The following is a 21052-nucleotide window of genomic DNA, read 5'->3' as shown; positions in this document are numbered from 1 at the left end:
AAAATTTATTTTTTATTGAAGGATAATTGATTACAGAATTTTGCTCTTTTCTGTCAAACCTCAACATGAATCTTTGAAAGATAAGTTTTACTTCTGTGTAGTGTTTTGTGTATGTGCTTGGTCACAAGTTAGAATACATTTCTTACATTTCTAAAATATATTTCTCAATCCATTTTGTACATCTGGAAGGTCTCCGTTCACGTACTGTTGAAGCCTAACTTGAAGGATTTTGAGCATTACCTTACTAGCATTTGCAGTGAGATCAATTGTATGATAGTTTGAACATTCTTTGGCATTGTCTTTCTTTGGAGTTGAAATGAAAACTGACCTTTTCCAGTCCTGTGGCCAGTGCTGACTTTTCCAAATTTTCTGGCGTACTGAATGCAGCACTTTAACAGCATCTGCTTTTAGGATGTAACTGTAGATCAGACGTTAATATTAATTTGCTTTAAGGCAGTCAGTGTTTGTTTATAAATAGTGATATGTTCACTTTTTCTCTCCTTACCTTTCCCTCTATATCTCAGATTTTCCTTCTGGGTCAATTTTCCTTCTTACTAAAACTTTAGAGGTTAATTGGTTGGTGTCTTTGGGTAGTATAAGAACCTGTTTTGTTTTTCTAAAAAGTTGTCCTCTTTGAAAGATAGTTTTACTTTTCTGTAGTGTATTGTGTATATGCTTGGTCATAATTTAAAATAACATTTCTTACTCTTAATCATGAGTAAAAACTAGGCCAGTGCCTCTTAAGCTGTGTACACAGGTCACTTTACTGGGTAATACGGAGTATTTTTTTAAATGATTCACACTCCCATCAGAGTCTGAAAGTTTCTATTTCTATAGTTCCTTGCCACTTCTTGTTATTATTGGATTTAAAACATTTCCAATATAGTAGATGAGAAGTAGCTTTTAATACTATTTTAGATTTCTTTCTTTCTTTCTTTTTTTTGATTATCTGTAAAATTGAATTAAAGCTCAACATTCAAAAAATGGAGATCATGGCATCTGGTCATTTTATTTCATGGCAAATAGATGGGGAAAAAAGTGGAAACTGTGTCAGATTTCATTTTCATGGGCTTCAAAATCAATGATGGCGGTGACTGCAGCCAAATTCAAAGACGGTTGCGCCTTGGAAGGAAAGCCGTGACAGACCTAGACGGCACATTAAAATGCAGAGACGCCACTTTGCCGACAAAGGTTTGTCTAGTCAAAGCTATGGTTTTTCCAACGTTACATACAGATGGGAGAGCTGAACCATAAAGAAGACTGAACATGGAGGAAATGATGCTTTTGAATTGTGGTGTTGGAGAAGATTCTTGAGAGTCCCTTGGACTTCGAAGAGATCAAGCCTGTCAGTCCTAAAGGAAATGAAGCCTGAATATTTATTGGAAGAACTGATGCTGAAGCTGAAGCACCGATACTTTGAGCACATGATGCGAAGAACTGACTCGTTAAAATAGATCCTGATGCTGGGAAATATTGAGGGCAAGATGAGAAGGGGACAGCAAAGGATGAGATGGTTGGATGGCATCACTGACTGAATGGACATGATTTTGAGCAAATTTACGCACATTTGTATGCACTTAAAGTATTCATGGACTCATGTATTCTGTAATGTATCTTTTCCTCATATAACTGTGTCTCAGAGATCTTAGAGAGCTTTCTATTTTAGTACAAATAGGAAGTCCAAATACATTGTTCTATTGTTGTGTTGTTTGTGATTGCTCCGGCCCTCAGTCGTGTCCAGTCCTCTGACACCCCATAGCCTGTAGCCCACCAGGCTTCTATGTCTGGGATTTTCCAGGCAAGAATACTAGCGTGGGTTGCCATTTCCTCCTCCAGGAGATCTTCCTGACCCGGGGAGCGAACCTGCATCTGCTGTTTTTCCTGGATTGGCAGGTGGATTCTTTACCACTGAGCCTCCTGGGAAGTCTTTGTAGTGATCAGAAGGTGCAAATCATTGAGTGGGTAGAGTGTGCTTTATTTAAATATTCCCTTGATCAGCTTTGAAGTTGCTTATGGTGTAGTGAACATACCTGTTCTCTGTATATTTATGCAGTGCGGTAGAATAGGTTTCTGCGTGTGGAGCTGATGGATCAGATGGTGTGCGTATTCTGTATTGCAGTCGCTGTTGGTGAATGGCCTCCCAGGGCATGCTGTACTGTGTACATCCTTGCCAGCTGTTGTGAGTGAGCATTTGTCTCTGCTGCACCCATGGTCACTGGATATTGTCAGTATGTTTCATTTTCCATCTCGGTGTTTGACTTCCTTGATTGCTTGGTGAGGTTGAACACGTCATCATATTTTATAGGTCAGTTCATTTTGTCTATGAATTGCTTGTTTGTATTTGTTGTCTCTTTTCCTGTTGGGTTTATCTGTCAGTTTACTTCGTTCTTCCATTATGTCCATAAGTAAAGTTTTATTGTATTTCTCATTAAAGTTATTCCTAGTAACTTGATTGTTACTGCATCTCCTTTCATTACCTTCAAATTGATTATCGCTGCTGTTTGTTCAGCATGAGGTATAGGAAAGTCGTTGATATTTTTATTATGTTACTCTGCTGACCAGTCTTACAGAAAATTGTTAGCTTTTCAGTTGATTAACTTGTGTTTTCTAAGTAGATGTTGGTGATGCTGTCTATCAGTGATGACAGTTTTGTCTGTTCCCTTGTGGTGTTAAAACTTCTTTCTCTTTATTTACCTTAATGACATAACATTCAGCATTAGGTTGCATGGCTTTTCTTTAAAAGTTTGACTCCGTATGAAATTTTATTTTTCTGTTCAGTGGAAAGCAGGATTGTAACTTGTGTATCTTTAGAATGGTTAGGTAGTTATCTCAGTTCTAGTTATTAAATTCCTATTTTCCTCCTGAGTTGTAGAACCATTGTTACTCATTTAGCAAAGCACATATTGAGTGCCTGTGAAATGTCTGGTGCTGTTAGGTGTGGGGGGTGCAGTGGTGACTTATACAAAATTCCAGCCATGGTGGTGATTATGTTCTGTCTTAAGAGACAGGCAAGCTAGAGATGGTGATAGAGCAGTGCCTCTCACGTACTAAATGCTCAGTAAAGGTTAGTTGTGTGATTCCCAGTTGTAATGGTAATAAGAACTGTGGTGACTCTAGGCTGTTAGCAGTCGTAATTCCTGAGAAGTTGTTAGGTTTGGAATACCCATCTCTCCTGCCTCCAGAAAATAGAGTTTTCTCATGAAAACTTTCATCAGATGGGATGACAGAAAGTGAAGAAGCAGTCACCCTCTCCTCACCCCCTTTCTTTGAGAAGTGAAAATTCTCTTCGGATTTGTTTTGGTTGGATACCAATGTCAGCCACCTGTAAAATCGACATAAAGTGAATTTTTTGAGAAGTGAGGGATGCGTGTGTGTCTTGAAGGTGCGTGGACGGTATTTGCTGACACGATGCGTGGGAACAAGAGACAAGGACCTGAGTCCTGGGGCTAGGTTCCTCAGTCCCGGATGCCACTGTTGAGGGAGGCGGGAAGCGTTGGAAAAGCAAGTTTCCGAGGGCGGGGTGTGGAGTCGTGTGTGTTTGACATGTTAGCGTAGAGATGCTCCTGAGTAGGCAGTTACTGAGTTGTGGTTGAGTAGAGGTAGGCAGTGGGGGAGTGCAGGAGTTACCAGTGTGTTCATAGAGACTGTGTGACGCGCCTGTGCAGAGAAGGGCTCAGTGACGGAGCCCCGGACACTCGGCCATCGCGGGCTCCGTAAAGAGCCAGAGGAGCCCGCAGAGGAAGTGAGAAGGCGCGCCCGGTGTGGTGGGGGAATCTCAGGAGAGTGTTGTGTCCAAGGAGCTAGGGAGAAGACGGGCCCTGGTCTTACGGGTGTCTGACGGGTGGAGAACTGGCATGTCGTAGGTTCTTGGCAGTTAGATAACTCAGCGATCTGACCAAGACGTTGTTGAATGTGACAGGAGCCCAGTCAGCTATTCGAGTATGACAGGCAAGTCCAGGCGAACCCAGCTGTCTGTCAGCCTGTTCTTCGGTGACTCGGATCCGGGCCCTTCAGGGGAATGAGGGGAAGGAGGATCCAGTGGAGCCGAAGGGCGGACCTGGGTCCGGAGCGCTCAGGGAGTGCTGCTCTCAGAGAAGCGGGGCAGGCGCCCGGAGGGGATGTGGCCTCCGGGGAGGGTTTCTTTCTTTTTCTTTGTTTTTTAAAGAAGACTGTTACTTAGTCCATTTGTATGCTGCTCGGACTCCTTTTTCCCAGGAAAGGTTGGTCTTTCAGGAGAGGAAAGGAGTCAGGGCAGGTGCAGAGTTCGCGAATGGGAAAGAGAACGTGATCCGGAGCACAGGCAGAGGGATGGGTGTCAGCAGGGAGGACCGGATGGTAGGTTTGGCAGGAGGGAACGTAGGTTCAACAGGGAAGCTTTCAGGGAAGTCGAGGGTTTGGTCTGAGGAGGATAGGAAACTCTGACTAGCTCTGTGTCCCCACTGAAGTAGCAAGCTGATTCTGTCAACCGAAGGGTGTAGAATGGAGAATCTTCAGTTGTTTGAAGACAGAAAAAGTATGAAATAAGTATCTAAGGAAATGGGAGAGTGAACCGATCCAAGTGGCGATTGCTGGGAGTAGTGAGGGGCCCGGCGAGGTTGGAAATACAGAGTGAAGGCAGTGACTTGTCTGTGTCTTTTCCCCACAGCTTGAGCTCCTGGGCCAGAGTAGACAGAAGGTTCGTTTTAATCAGTATTGAGGTTTTACCAGGCTAATTTAATGGAATGAAATAAAGGGAGGAAGTGTTGAGAATGAGTGTTAGACCTGCTGATCACGGGGTCCAAGCTGGGAGAGGAGGTGGTAAAGGCCTGGGATGAGGCGAGGGTCACAGAGAACTGGCGTTGGAGGCGCTTTTTGTTTAATCCTGGAAGTAGTCCTGTGAGGTGGTTCCTTTATACCATTTCACTGATGAGGGAAGTGGGGCGCCAGGTTTAAGCCCCTCACACGTGGTTTTGCAGCTGGTGGTTAGCCTTGTGATCCAGGCAGTCTGGCTCCGCAGTCTCTGCTCGTAACTGCTGTATTACCGCTGCCTCCGAGCCGGTTACCCTCATAGTTCAGCTGGTAAGAAATCCGCATGCAGTGCAGGAGATCCTGGTTCGATTCCTGGGTCGGCAAGATCTGCTGGAGAAGGGATAGGCTACCCACTCCAGTATTCTTGGGCTTTCCTTGTGATTCAGCTGGTAAAGAATCCGCCTGTAGTGCGGGAGACCTGGGTTCAATCCCTGGGTTGGGAAGATCCTCTGGAGAAGCGAAAGGCTACTCACTCCAGTATTCTGGCTTGGAAAATTCCACGGACTGTACAGTCCAGGGGACTGCAAAGAGTCGGACATGACTGAGTGCCCTTTACTGAGCTGGATGGTGAGAGGCCGGTAGGGGAGATGAACCAACAGATGCTGTTTAGTTTAGCCCCTGTTGGAATGAGGTCCTCGAGGGTGTAAACTCCTGTGAACACGGGTGTAAATCTGAGATATAGAGGGAAAGGTAAGGAGAGAAAAGGAGTGAACATCTCACTATTTCTAAACAAACACTGACTGCCTTAAAGCAAACTAATATTAATGTCTGATCTACAGTTATATCCTAAAAGCGGATGCTGTTAAAGTGCTGCATTCAGTATGCCAGAAAATTTGGAAAAGTCAGCATTGGCCACAGGACTGGAAAAGGTCAGTTTTCACTCCAATTCCAAATTCCTGTTTAAATTCCTGCTTTCAGCCCCGTGTTTTTTTGAGTGTGTCAGTGTCCTGTCCAGTGGAGTGAAATCCTGAGATGCTTGAGGAGAGCTGGTCATGTTTGGTAGCGGATACAGGCACTGGCCCAAGGTGGCTAGCTTCCCCACCCTCAACAAGTTTTTTTTTTTTAAATTGAAGTTTAGGGCAAACCAGTAGTTTTATAGACCTCAGCAGGGCGAGTTTGTGGATCTTCCCAGTATATTGACCTCACCACAGCTTAGCTCTGATCAGTTGAGTGACTTTGGGTAACCTATTTAACCTTTCTTAATTTCATTTTGGGGCTTCCTAGGTGGCTTAGTGGTAAGTAATCTGACTGCCAATGCAGGAGACACTGATTCAATCCCTGGGTCAGGAAGATACCCTGGAGGAGGAAATGGCAACTCACTCCAACATTCTTGCCTGAAGAATCCCATAGACAGAGGAGCCTGGTGGGCTACAGTCCATGGGGTCGCAGAGAGTCAGACACGCTGACAGATTCAGTTTGGTTATCTGTAAAATAGATAATGCCTACTTCAGCAGGGTAGTTATGAGGATTCAGTGAGGAGAATGTACTTTAGGGGTTTTTTCTTTTTTTTTTGCTTCATGTATTTTGAAGTTCTGTTGTTAGGTTTACATACACATTTAGAATTATTTGTTGTTGGGAATCAGTACTGCATGTAATATCCTTCATTATCCTTGTCATTTGTTTTGAAATGACATACTGCTTTGTATGATATTAACATATCCATTTCAGCTTAATTTTGATTATTGTTGCATGGTCTGTTTCCTTAAATGTGTCATCATATTTGATTTCAGCTTCAAGTAGACAGCATATAGTTGGGGCATGTTTTTTATTTTTGGGGGGGGCATGTTTTTTTAAATTGATTCACATACAACCTCTGTATTTTGATTGGAATGTCTAGGCCACATAGTTTTAATGTAATTATTAATTTGTGCTGTTTTAGGGCCATCATTTATTTTTTATTTCGGTTTTGTAATTTTTTTCTTTCTAAAATTTCCTCTTGGTTCTTCTTTATGTCTTTTCATTATTTGCTGATACTTTCTGTTTTAAGCTTTAAGTGTTCAGAATTGCTCATACAGTTATAATAGCTGCCTGAAAGTGTTCATAAGTCCAACTTCTGTCATTTTATCATTAGCCTCTTGTGTTCATTAGCCTCTTGAGTTGTATTTTTTCGGGTGATTTGATTTTATTGTAGTTCTTTGAGTATCAAGTAATTTTGGATTGTTTCCTGAACATCTTAGATATTATGAGACTGTGGATTTTAGAAACATCTTATGGAGAAGGTTGGTAATTTTGATTTAACAGTCTCTTAGCCTGGGTAGGTACAAGCTGCAGGTTACAACCAGCCTTTTGTGGCCTGTAGTAAGGTCAGTTTAGCTTTCAAAGCCTCTTGTGGAACTGTTTCTATTTGTACTGTGTGTGCAGTACCAAGTCACCCCTGTGGGACCTGTTAGCCCAGCTCTCAAAGGTGTTCTTACACTAATTCGGATCAGGCCCACCCACGGGCAGGTTGTGGTCAGTTCAGGCAAGCTCTTTCTTTTTCTGCACCTCAGCACTGAGTTCTGGGTTTCAGACTTCTTTTAGTTCAGGCCAGGGGATATGGGAGAGGTAAAATGGTAGTAAACTTAGAGATACTTAGTGAATTTTGGTGTCTGTTCCAGAACAAACTGCTGTTTTAAGTTTTTTAAGGCAACTCAAACAATTGTTTCATGAATTATTTACATGCTTGTAGTTAGATTCAGTGGGAGAAAAAGTTTGGCATATATTTCTCCATCTTATTTAGAGGTGGAGCCCCTTGATAATCTTTTGTTTGGAGTTCTTAAATTGAAAAATAGGCTGTAATTTTATTTTCTTTCATTACCCTTGATTTGATTTGGTGTGTATGACAGTTGTAATATCTGCAAAAAATGGGTGGAAGAGTGTTCCTTTTTTATTTTATGGAACAGGTCTGTGTTTATAATGGATATTGGTTTTATGTAATGTCTTTGATTTTTGCTGTCAGTGGCATGCCAGCCTCATAGAATGAGTTGGAAAGTGTTCTTTTCTTCGTTATTTACAAAAGATAGTGTAGGATTTCTTAAAAGTTTGATGGAATTCATCAGTAAAGCCATCAGGAATTGGATTTTCTTTTTGTGAAGGCTTTTGCTTACAAATTCAATTTTTAGAATATGTAATTGGCTTACTCAGATTCTCTATTCTTAAGTCATATATGGTAATTTGTGCCTTCCAAGGATTTTGGTCCATTTCATCTAAGTTTCTGTTTTATTGACAAAATTGTTTGTAATAGAATATCATCTTCCTTTAATGTGTGTAGTCTCTCTAGTGATGACCCTCCCCTTTCAATTTTTTTAATTGGTAATTTGTGAGGCTTTTTAAAGTTTTCTTGATCATTTTTGCTAGTTGGTCATCTGTTCTTTCAAAGAACTATCTTTTGTTTTCAGTTTTAAAACAAACTTGTGGTTTTATGTCATCAATCTCTGCTCTTTTATTATTTCTTCCCTTCTACTTATTAGTCTTGATTTTCATTTTTTAATTTCTTTTAAGTGGAGACCTATGTTACTATTAAGAGGTTTTTAATATAACTTTTAAAAAAATTGAGGTATAATCGATGTACACTATTTCAGAAGTGTCAGATATATGATATAATGATCCTCAATTGATTTGCAGTTATTAAAGGTTATATTACTCTGTTTATACATGGAGTAATATAACCTTTAAAATATTTTATAAAATAATTATTATAAAATATTATATTTCCTGTGTTTACTATATATCCTTATAGCTTATTTATTTTATACATAATAGTTTATACCTCTTAATTCCCTACCCCATCTTGCCCCTGATATAACTATTTAAAATTGTAAGTTTCCCTCATTCACTGATAACCCGAATGTTACAAATCTTGAAATGCCATGTTTTCGTTTTCATTTCGCTCAAGCAATTTTTAAATTTTCCTGGTCATTTCTTTCTGGACTAATGGTTGTTGATATTTCTCCCTTTCTGGACTAGTGATTGTTGATATTTCTCCCATCAATCTTGATTCCAGCTTGTGCTTCATCCAGCCTGGCATGTCGCATGATGCACTCTGCATATTAGTTAAATAAGCAGGGTGACAGTATATAGCCTTGACTACTCCTTTCCCGATTTGGAACCAGTCCGATCTTGGGATCATGTACTTGAAAGGAGTAGGTGTTCTGTTGTCCTTAGGTAGGATGTTGTTGAGCTGTCAGTTCAGTCCATGTGGTTGGTAGTAGTGGTAAATCTTCCATCTCTACTGAGTTTTGTGTCTATCTGTAGCAGTTACTGAGCAGAGGGTTGTGCTATCCAGGTATAATTGTGGCTTTCCTTTCATGTTTTGGAACTTTGCTGTGGACTGCATGCATTTTTAGGATTGTATCTCCTTGATGAAGATTCTTGCTGCCTTCATTTAATCTGACAAGTTTTGCCTTTCAGTTGTTGGGTTGAGACCATTTACCCTTAACACAATTACTAATGTGGAGGGCTGGAAGAAGCACAAGCTGGAATCAAGATTGCCGGGAGAAATATCAATAACCTCAGATATGCAGATGACACTACCCTTATGGCAGAAAGTGAAGAGGAACTAAAAAGTCTCTTGATGAAAGTGAAAGAGGAGAGTGAAAAAGTTGGCTTAAAGCTCAACATTCAGAAAGCTGAGATCATGGCATCTGGTCCCATCACTTCATGGGAAATAGATAGGGAAACAGTGTCAGACTTTATATTTTTGGGGCTCCAAAATCACTGCAGATGGTGATTGCAGTCATGAAATTAAAAAGATGCTTACTCCTTGGAAGGAAAGTTATGACCAACCTAGATAGCATATTAAAAAGCAGAGACATTACTCTGCCCACAAAGGTGCACCTAGTCAAGGCTATGGTTTTTCCAGTGGTCATGTATGGATGTGAGAGTTGGACTGTGAAGAAAGCTGAGTGCTGAAGAATTGATGCTTTTGAACTGTGGTGTTGAAGAAGACTCTTGAGAGTCCCTTGGACTGCCAGGAGATCCAACCAGTCCATCCTAAAGGAGATCAGTCCTGGGTGTTCATTGGAAGGACTGATGCTGAAGCTGAAACTCCAATACTTTGGCCACCTCATGTGAAGAGTTGACTCATTTGAAAAGACCCTGATGCTGGGAGGGATTGAGGGCAGGAGGAGAAGGGGATGACAGAGAATGAGATGGCTGGATGGCATCACCAACTCGATGGGCATGAATTTGAGTAAACTCCGGGAGTTGGTGATGGACAGGGAGGCCTGGCGTGGTGTGATTCTTGGGGTTGCAAAGAGTCGGACACGACTGAGCGACTGAACTGAACTGAGGGATTAAATCTACTTGCGCTTTGTTTTGTATTTGTTCTTTCTCTCCCATTTTCCACTTTTTTCCTTCTATTCATTTCCTATCTTTTTTGGGTTAATTGAATATATTTTTAGGATTCCGTTTTTATTTTCATTGGACTAGAAAACTGACAGTGTGTGTGTTTACAAAAGACTTAGGATTTACATTGCACAGTGTTAGCTCTTCAGAGGGTGCCTCAGTTACTGAGCTGTGATATAAAACCCATACATCAGTACACTTTTACCCTCCTGTGTTTTGAACTATTTTTTCCATACATTTAAATTTTCTGCGTATTTTGAAACCCACAATAAATTATTATTTTTGCTTTCAATGGTGAATTAATTTTTAAAGAGGTTTAAGTATATAAGTCTTTTATAAATTTACTCACATACCATTTACATCACTCTTTTTTTTTTTTTTTTTTTACATCACTCTTTATTCTTTTGCATACAGGAATTTTGGTCTAGATACTTACTGAGTATTGTTTTCCTTTTGTCTGAAGAATTTCCTTAACATATAATGAAGGTTTCTTTCAACTTGTTTATTTTTTATTTTTTGCTGTTTATCTTTATTTGGCTATATCAGGTCTTAGTTGTGACACACAGGATGTTGGTTGCGTCGTTCAGGATCTTCTGTTGCGCTGGGCTAGCTTCTCTGGTTGTGGAGCATGGACTTAGTTGCCCCACTGGCATATGGGATCCTAGTTCCCTGACCAGGGATCAAACCTGCGTACTCTGCATCACAAAGTGGATTCTTAAGCACTGGTACACCAGGGAGGTCCTACTGTTACTTTTGAAGGATGCTTTTTGTTGTATGTTTTATTCAAGGGTTTATGGGTCTTTTTCCCCACCTTTAATTTTCTTCCAAGTACTTTTAAATATGTTGTTTCAGAGTCTGGCTTACATCCTTTCAGATGCAAAGGTTGCAGTCATTATTTTTGTTACTCTGTAAACAGTAAGTATGTCTTTTGAGGGGAGTTGCTTTTACGAATTTCTTTTTCTTGCTGTTTGTCAGCAGATTGACTGTTAAGTGCCTTACTGGGGTGGGGTGTGTGTGTGTGTGTATTTGTGTGTTAGGAATTTTGTTGTGCTTCTTGTGTCTGTGTTTTGTTTTATTTCTTTTTATTTATTTATTTGGCTGTGCTACGTTTTACTTGACTTCCCTGGTGGCGTAGACGGTAAAGCAGGTTTTTACTTGGCAGCATGTGGGATGTAGTTCCCTTGACCAGGGATCAAACCTGGGCCCCCTGCATTGGGAGCACAGAGTCTTAGCCACCAGATAGCCAGAGAAGTCCCTGTGGGTTTTTATTTTTTTCTAATTTGTAGGATTTTGTTGCTATTATTTCTCTAAATATTTTTTCCACTCTCTTCCCTCCTACTCAAGCTTCACACATATTAGAGTGGTTGTTACTGTCCCAGGGGGCACTGAATTTAGCTGTGTTTGTCTTTTATTTGGGGAAGGTTTTTGTTTGTTTGTTTTGCTATGTTTTAAAGGTCAGTCATCCTTCTTTTGCAATTTCTAATCAGATGTTGATCTTTCAAAGTGAAGTTTTCATATGATGTCATCATTTGATATTAACCATCATCTTCCATTTCGCTTCTCTTTTCGTGTTTTTCACACTCAGTAAGCATGAGGCATAGTGATAATAATGCTGGTTTAATATCCATGCTTATCTGTCTGTCATCTCTGTTTTCTGTTTCTATTCCTTGATTTTTCTTGTGGTTATGTCTTTTTTTTTTTTTTTTGGCCACCAGTTGAATGAATTGTGGGTCATTTTGATTCTGTTGTTGCTTTTGTTAGCTCCTTTATGGCTTGTCTAGAAAAGTGTTTGTTCTAGGTTTCATTTAGCCCTCTTCCTAAAGGCGCGCTCCAGATGCATTCGATGTAGTCCCCGAGGTCTTAGCGCTCTGGCCAGAGGGAGCATAACTGATTCCTGGCTCACTGTGAGCTCTGGGACTTGTCCATATTGCATCTTTTCTCTATTGGTTCTTGCCTTGGAAGCAGTTCCTATTCAGCCTTGTGAGGTTTTACACCACAACGGTACAGTTTGGTATTTAGATTAAAATTCAAGGGTACTCTTATGCAGATTTCTGGAGCTTTTTCTCTGCTTCCTCATTTTAGTGTACTCTGCTCCGCAAATTCTACTCCTTTAGTCCCCTTGACTAATGATTTCTTTATGCCCATTTCAGCATAGCTGCCAGCCCGGAGTTCCCTCTGTGCGCTGCAGTTCATAAGTTAACTCCACACAGAAAGCCTTTGTGAAGGTGGGATTCACCTTTCTGGTTTCCTTTTTCTCAGGGGTTACAGTTCTCTCTCTGCCTGTTGGCCAGTGTCTGATAATTACTGTTTCTTACACTTCGTCTGTTTACCACGAGGGTGTAAATCTGAATCTTCTTATTTCTGTGTGACTTTAAGTAGAAGCCTCCTTTGCTGTTTTAGGAATTCACATTAGTTTTTCTTTTAAATTAGTTTTAGTTTATAAGATTAACAAGAAACATTGAATTTTGGAAAATTTTCTCAAATAGAATTAGTTGTGTTATTTTACTTCATATTTCTTTGCAGCAAAGTGAAACAAGGAAAAGTAAGATGAAAAGGTTATGTGATACAAAGGAAAAAGAGAAGAAGGTAGAAAAACTAAAGAAAGATTGAAATAAATAGTCTTTGTGTTATCATTTGTAATTAGACTATTTAAAACCAAAACTGAGAACATGTGAATGCACTATGAAAATGTATGCATCCAGTTTGCTATTTAAGTTTGGAAATTGCCAACTGCTATGGGTTTGACAATATGACCTTTATGTTTCGCATTCAGAAAAATAAAATTCATGATGTTGATACATTGATCCATTGACCAGAAGCAGTAGAATTCTGATGGATTGATGAATGTAAAAAGTATGTTTTCAGTGGTGCCAAAAATCAAGAATAGAAGAAATAAGTAGAAGCAGGAGGAAAAAGCAAGGCAAAAATTAAAATTTATTTTTTAGGAGTAAATACCACCGTTCAGGGGCTTCCCTGGTAGCTCAGTGGCGTAAAGAATCTGCCTGCCCATACAAGAGATGCGAGTTTGATCCCTGGATCAGGAAGATCCCCTGGAGTAGGAAATGGCAACCCACACCAGTCAGTATTCTGTCTGATAACCCCCACAGACAGAGGAGCCTGGTGGGCTACAGTCCATGGGGTCACAAAGAGTCGGACCGGACTTAGCAACTAAACAGTAACTACCGCCATGATGCAGACAACCAACATTGAGACCCTAAAAAGATAAAACAGGTTTGACGTAAAAGCCAGTTGTACCCCAAACTTACAACTAGTGATGGCCAGGATGGTAGCGAGAGAGACTTAAAATAGAGCAGGGCATTGGCCTGGAAGATGAGGGTTAGCCAGCAAAGCCACGTGTGTTTCAGTTTTTTTAGCAATGAATGTACACAGTTATGAAGAACATGAAGGAAAGATTAAGTGTAAATTTTACTTCGATAATCTCTCTTGAATTAATTTCTTATTCTCTTTCCCGTTATAGTAGTCATGTTGGGATTATTTCAAGAGTTTCCTGTCTCCCTGTATCCAGTCATTATATTGGGCTGCAAGTTTCTCAACAAGTGAATCCCCACCCCCGCCTTTAGAAAGCTTTCTTAGGCGGCCTGTCTCCTCGCACTCCTCTCAGTCCGTCTGCTCCAGCGGTGTGTCCTGGCTGTCCTGCCAGCTGTTCTCTGAAGAATTTAGCATTTGCTCTTCCTTCTACTGCAGAGCTCTTTTACCAGATATCTGCCTGGTTTGGGTCCTGTTCTACTTCACATCTGTACTCAAGTGTCTCTTTACTCAGATGAATTTTATTTCATGAAGTTTATTTTGTAAATGTAAAAGAGTTGGACACGACTGAGTGACGGACTGACTGATTTTATAAATGTATTTAAACAGATAGCTAGTCCTTCATTCTTTGCCTGTTTTTCCGTAGTATTTTCTTGTGTTTTATTTGTTTTCAAGAATAAAAAATATATCTTCCTACTAGAGTGTAGTTTGGAGAAGGCAGGGATTTTGTTTTGTTTATCCAGTGTTTTAATAGAGCCAGACACAAGGTGGTTTGATCAAGTTGTCTAATGTTGCCTGTTAAATGTATTGTCTAAATACTTGCTTAAAATGCTTTTAATGTTTCATCTATCAGTTTCTGAGAGTGAGATGTTAAAATCGCCCGAAATGATTGTGAAGCTAGCAATTTCTTTCTGTTGTTCTTTGTATGTGTGTTTTATGTAATTTGAAGTTCTATTGAGTTATGTTACACTGCTGAATTATTTTCATCGTTAAGTAATGACAGCATTAAGTTTTAGGCCATTTATATTTGCTGTGTAAACTCATATTTATTTCTATCTTATTTTCTATTTACCATGAGTTTTTTTCTCCTGGTCTGCCTGCTGTTGGACTAATCAAACCTTGGTTCCTCTGTTCCTTTTTTCTCCTGTAATTGTTTTAGTTTAAACATAACAGGTTGCCTTAATAAATTCTAAAGATAACTATTCTCTCCCTTTTCCCATGAACAGTAAAATCAGCCTTAGCCCCAATCCCCCCTTCCCCAAATTTTTGTCATCTTATTCTGCCTCTTTTCCCTCTTCTTATGAATGATGGTGTTTTGACTGCTTGACTTGGCGTGTTATATTGGCAGATTTCTAATATTAAATTATGCTCGCATTCTGATTATTGGTATTTTATTTAGATTTTTTTTCATCCATAGTTTTTGGATATGTTAGGGTTTTGGTTCAGGTATCCTTTTTTAATTTTGGGGAGGGTGAGGATGACTTTAAACAGTTTGTAGTAATTCGCTTATTAAATATTTGAACTTTGATTACTTTAACTTAAAAGATTTATGTATTTCCTTTATTAGTTTTTATGGATTTCCTTTAAAAAGTAAAATTTAAATGGGTCTCCTGTTGTTTAAAACAACCTTTTGCTTTATTTTTATTCATATTATTTTCTCTATTCATTGTTTTCAACTCTTTTGATATTTTTCAAATAAATACTCAGTTCATTTGTGCCTGTTCTTTTTAAGTAATGAAATAATTTAAAACTCTGAAATTATCTGAATACTGATTTATCAGTTTCTAAGTTTTTTTTTACATGTAGTGTCTTGCTTTTTTCTTACTTTATGTGTTTGAATTTTTTTTGATTCATTTATTTATGAGACATCAAAGACGTTAAAGGCCTTAGTTTTTTTAATTTGTATTGGTTAAAAAAATCTTACTTTACCATGATTCTTAACATTTATTTGAGTGTACTGAAGTGTTTTTTAAGTTAAAATCCATCACACTTGTAGTGTGATTCAGTTCAGTTCAGTCGCTTAGTCGTGTCTGACTCTTTGCGACCCCATGAATCACACCACGCCAGGCCTCCCTGTCCATCACCACCTCCTTCTTTTCCATGGGGATGGTCTTGATCCCTGTCTCCAGTACAGTGTCACGAACCTCCGTCCATAGTTCATCAGACTCTCTATCAGATCTAGTCCCTTAAATCTATTTCTCACTTCCACTGTATAGTGGATTTGATTTAGATAATACCTGAATGGTCTTGTGGTTTTCCCTACTTTCTTCAGTTTAAGTCTGAATTTGGCAATAAGGAGTTCGTGATCTGAGCCACAGTCAGCTCCCGGTCTTGTTTTTGCTGACTGTATAGAGCTTCTCCATCTTTGGCTGCAAAGAATATAATCAATCTGATTTCGGTGTTGACCAGCTGGTGATGTCCATGTGTAGCGTCTTCTCTTGTGTTGTTGAAAGTGGGTGTTTGCTATGACCAGTGCGTTCTCTTGGCAAAACCCTATTAGCCTTTGCCCTGCTTCATTCCGTACTCCAAGGCCAAATTTGCCTGTTCCTCCAGGTGTTTCTTGACTCCCTACTTTTGCAGTCCAGTCCCCTATAATGAAAAGGACATCTTTTTTGGGTGTTAGTTCTAAAAGGTCTTGTAGGTCTTCATAGAACCATTCAACTTCAGCTGCTTCAGTGTTACTGGTTGGGGCATAGGGCTTCAATTACCGTGATATTGAATGGTTTGCCTTGGAAACAAACAGAGATCATTCTGTCATTTTTGAGATGGAATCCAATAGTAGTGTGATTAAATCATGTTTAATAGAGGTTTTTTTGAAGGGGGGTGGTTTGCACGGGTATGCCTCACTTTCTCCTTAAGGAGTGAAATTTTAAAATAGAGATCACAGATGTCACTCCCCAATTTCGTTAGATCTAGAGGTATAACCTGGTGTGTGCACTTTGAAAAGAGCCAGCTAGGCAGTTAAAAGTCCACTGCTGTAGACAGGGAGTCATCTTAAGGTCTGGTAAAAGAGGGGAAAGCCTCGTCTGAGGACTATGTGAAGAAGTGAGTTATGATGACACGGACATAGTAATGTGCGCATGTCCCCGTGTTTGGGTGTAAGGAGAAGCTGAATTTGTGGGGAAAACAACTATGAAGTGTGACATTTACTGTCTGACATGGTAAAATGAAGGGAGAATTGCCTAAATTATTTGATTCCATGTACCTTTCACTTGGGCTTTATTTTGAGTAGAATTCTAAGTCTTAAAATGTACCATTTAATTACATGTGTTTATTCTTTGTCTGCAGGCCTCGAAGTCGAGGAAAAACCGCAGCGGAAGATGAGGACAGCATGGATGGACTGGAGACAACAGAAACAGAAAATATTGTGGAAACAGGTATCAAAACTTGATTAGAAAATTTAAAAATTTACACAGTACTTTGCACAAGTAGCGTTCGTCTGTTCACTGAGTTCTAAAGTGTCCACGTGCTGAAGTAGTTTGACAAGTAATGACAAAGTGAAAAAACAGAATTTTCTTTCTTTTTCCCACCAAAGCTCTGATTTAGTAGAAATCATTTAAACTCTGTATAGAAATATTTTATTAAAGCAAAATTAAAACTGGAATAAACATAATTCTAGGCCATTTGAGTGATAACTCTTGGTAAATTTCTGGCTTATGAACCATCTGGTGTTTGTTTATTGTGTTAGTATGTAGGTGAGGGAAAAAGTACATTTCATGAGCTAATAATACTGTGGAATGCTGGGTTAAAGCAGACCAAATACTTTCTTGTCTCCTGGACTTCTGGGTGCCTTGAGGAAGCTAATGTGTTTTTGCATCTGCAAGAGGAAGGTAGAGTAAGTTGCCAAGGTGGTTTCCAAAATTTACCCTGGGTTAGTGATTTAATGAGTTGTCAAAGGGAGTAGGTTTCATATCGTGTTCAGAGGTTTGTCTCAGTGAGGTGACCTCTCACTGTTTTTAAGGTCGTTGGATAGAGTGTAGACACAGTTGATAGGCTGCTTCTCTGAAGTTGAATGGCATCTCCTTGATGCTTAAAGGAGAAAATTAGAGAAAATACAGAGAAAATTAGAAATTGCTACATCTTTTAAAATATTATTTTCCACAAAATACTTTTGGTTATCCGATGTGTTCCTATTATATGCCTGTAATTCTTGAAAAGCCTTCAGAAGTCCAGCCATTTTCATTGCTTTTCCCTTAGAGTCCAGTTAAGTAGACAGACCAGAGAGAAGCTGGAAGTTCAGAATGCATCTCCTTACATTTTACCCCTTTGGTGCACGTTCATTGCCATGTTAATATTTTATATTTGGATTTATTTCAGTTCCCCACAAGTTGTTTTTCATAGTTTTCCCCCTTAATTTTAATTTTTTTCTGTACTTTGTGCTGTTACTTTTGTCTCAAAAGTTACTTGTACTTTTGAGTAACATTTATGAGTAAGCACATGTCCCTCTAAGCCAGTGCGCTCTGACTGCCCACAGTCCCGGCTTAGAGTGGCATGGTCTCCCCGTCTGTCTCATCCTCGGAAGACTCAGCGCCTCCCTGTCCGTTTTCCTCTCCTCCTCCCGTCGTCCATTCTCATAATCTATTCAGTACCCAGACCTAGTGGTGCCTTCCTTTCCTCAACAGTCCTCTCTCCAGCCCACGTGAGACACTCATTCCTTTTATTTATTCATTCATTGGGCTGCGCGGGGTCTTCCTCGCGGCCCTCGGAGGCTTCTCTTTGCCCTCTGGAGCTGGGGCATGTAGGCTTAGCTTCCCAGTGGCGTGTGGGATCTTAGTACCCTGACCAGGGATTGAACCTGGGTCCCCTGCCTTGCAAGGCAGATTGTCAACCACTGGGCCCCCTGGGAAGTCTCAGCCTCTCCTTATGGCTGTACTTTAGCCTCTTAATATTGTACCACTTACTGGGACTATTGCTGTTTCACTTCCAAAATCTCAGTTTCAAGTCTAACTCTTCTTTTACCGGCTCTATCCACACCATGATAACCCTTCAGCCATAGTGACTCGTCCAACTTATCTTGCCGATGGGATTTGTCACCCTGTTTTTCTAGTTCAGATTCTGTCATCCATTTTGGTAGTCTCTCTCTTATGCACCTTGAGCTCCCTTGCCATCCTCCCGCTATTTTGGTTTCATAACGAAACTCAGACTCTGCATTGCAGCAGCCAGACTGGAGAAAACTTCAACCTCCAGTGGGTCATGGTTGACCTTCCACCCATCCCACTTATACCTAGAGTTCTCTCACCCATTATCAGTGATCATCCTTTCACCACCTTCTGTTCTTTCAAACTTCTGACACCTCATTTTCCATTTTCAGTTGATGATCTTACTTATTTCAATGAAAAAAAAAAAATTAGAAGCAATCAGGAAAGAAATTCCACTGTAATCCACCATCAGATTTTCTTTCCTGCTCTCATCTCTACCCCTCTGTTTTACCAGCCCTCCTGTTGAAATAGGATGAAGAGTCTCTGGGGTTTCTACAGCCAGCCGCTCTGCCTGTGTCTGTCCCCCTTGCCCCTTCAGTTTCCCTTGGTTTCCAGCATCTTGAACTCCCTTGCTCAGAGAATTATTTCCATTAGTGTTAAGCATTTGCTACACTGTCACCTTTTTTTTTTTTTTTTACTTTTATTTTACTTTGGAGTGTAGGTGATTAACAATGTTAGGTTAGTTTCAGGTGTACAGCCAAGTGATTCAGTTACGCCCATACACGTATCTATTCTTTCAAATTCTTTTCCTGTTTAGGTTGTTGGATAACATTGGGCAGAGTTCCCTGTGCAGTACAGTAGGTGCTTGTTGGTTATCCATTTTAAGTATAGCAGTGTGCAGTATCACCCCTCTTAAACAAGAGTACCTTCTCTTGATCGGATATCGCTTTCAGTTACTGTGTTGCTTCTTTGCTCATCTTCACAGCAAAAGCTCTTGAAAGAATTATCTGTACTTAACAGTTTGGTTCAGTTCAGTTGCTCAGTTGTGTCCGACTGTTTGTGACCCCATGGACTACAGTATGCCAGGCCTCCCTGTCCATCACCAACTCCCAGAGTTTACTTAAACTCATGTCCATTGAGTTGATGATGCCATCCAACTATCACATTCTTTGTCATCCCCTTCTCCTCCTGCCTTCAGTCTTTCCCAGCATTAGGGTCTTTTCCAGTGAGTCAGTTCTTCACATCATGTGGCCAAAGTATTGGCGTTTCAGCTTCAGCATCAGTCCTTCCAATGAATATTCAGGACTGTATGGTAGTTGCTTATTTTTGTTCATTTTCTCATGAACCTGGCTACAGGCAAGCTTTCTACCTCTCGCTCTATTGAAGCTGTTTTGATCTCATGTTGCCAGAACCACCATTGAATCTTTGTTTGCCTTAAGTATTCAGCCTCACTTTATGCAGCTGACGTTTTCAGGAGTGAAACTCTCTGTCTCTTTTTTTAATTTGACTTTCAGGATAACACATTCTCTTGCTCTTTCCTATCTCACTGGTCTCTTCCTTTCTCTTTTGCTCATCTTCTCACAGATTAGGTGGTCTCATTCAGTTTAGTTGCTATAACTACTATCTGTGTGCTGGTGACTCTCAAAGTTATATTGCCAGCTCTTTTCTTACTTTGAACACAACCAGTATCTTCACCTTACTTCTTAACATCTCCTCTTAGATGTCTCCAGTGGATCCCTAGCTTAATATGTCTTCTGTGGAACCATTGGTTGTTCCCAAACCTTCTCCTTAAGTGTTCCCACTTCAATAAATGACATCATGTACCATTCAGGCTAAAAACATGGACCCTGTTGGAAAATGCTTCGGGCTTTACCTTAGTGCTCCGTCCTGATTTCAGACAGCTCTCATCTGCTCACCACGGTCACTTGAGAACTCGGACCACCACTGTTTGTGTGGATTGCTGCCAAGCTACCAGCTGGTCTCACTCTCACCCATTCTAGTTTTGTTCTCTATGTAGTGGCAGGGTGAGCTTCTGATACCCCAAGTAAGGACTTCCCTGGTGGTCCAGTGGCTAAGACTCCAAGCTTCCAATGCAGGGGGCACGAGTTCAGTCCCTAGTCAGGGACCTAGATCCCACATACCACAATTAAGACCAGCCAAACAAATAAATGTGGCTGTGCATTCAAATAAATTAATTAACTAAAAAAAAAAAAAAGACAAACCCAAGAGTCTTTTGCTTTCCTTCTGTCAGCTCTCCAAGGCCTCCAGTGACACTTAAAACCCTAAGTTCGTTTGTGATCCTCAAGCTCCCCTGACCTCGCTACCTGTCCAGCCGCATCTCCTGTCTTCCCCCTGCTCTCCGGGCTCCAGCCCTTTCTCAGGCACTTTTTGTCTTCTTAGCTCAGAACGCCTTTCTCCCAGACCCTCGTGGGACTTATTGCCTGACTTCAGTCAGCTCTCTGCTCGGTGCCCCCTTGTCAGAGAGGCCTTTCCTGCCCAACCTGTCAAAAAGCAGCCCTTGGTGAGCTCCGTCCTCTGCTCCCGCTTTACCTTTCCTCCTAGTGTTTAACAGACAAGGCGTTATGTTACACATGTGCATATCGTGTGCCTTGTATCCTGGAATGTGAGCTTCCTGAGGTCAGGGGTTTGTCTCCTTCCTGGGCTTGTTCCCAGCGCCTCGGGCACTTCACACACACAGTAGGCATCACTAAGCAGTAGTGCATTCTTGTATTTTTCTTACTTGTTTCCTGAGC

General features: G+C 40.4%; 1 protein-coding gene across 13 annotated transcripts in view; it reads left to right on the top strand.

Moving 5' to 3' along the window:
• The window catches only part of KMT2C (lysine methyltransferase 2C), a 257991-nt gene that overhangs the window by 60694 nt on the left and 176245 nt on the right, over window positions 1-21052 (top strand). For all 13 annotated transcript variants that reach the window (XR_006334856.1, XM_043871872.1, XM_043871871.1 and 10 more), the window contains one exon: window positions 16669-16757. Coding sequence is in view for 12 of the 13 variants with exons in the window: in XM_043871872.1 (XP_043727807.1) it covers window positions 16669-16757 (89 nt within the window). In the remaining variant the exon portion in view is untranslated. The remainder of the gene's footprint in view (window positions 1-16668; window positions 16758-21052) is intronic.

The sequence above is a fragment of the Cervus elaphus genome, chromosome 18 (genome assembly GCF_910594005.1).
Source record: "Cervus elaphus chromosome 18, mCerEla1.1, whole genome shotgun sequence".
Taxonomy (NCBI): domain Eukaryota; kingdom Metazoa; phylum Chordata; class Mammalia; order Artiodactyla; family Cervidae; genus Cervus; species Cervus elaphus.
The sequence above is the reverse complement of the archived record's forward strand: the minus strand, read 5'-3'. Positions and strand labels throughout refer to the sequence as shown.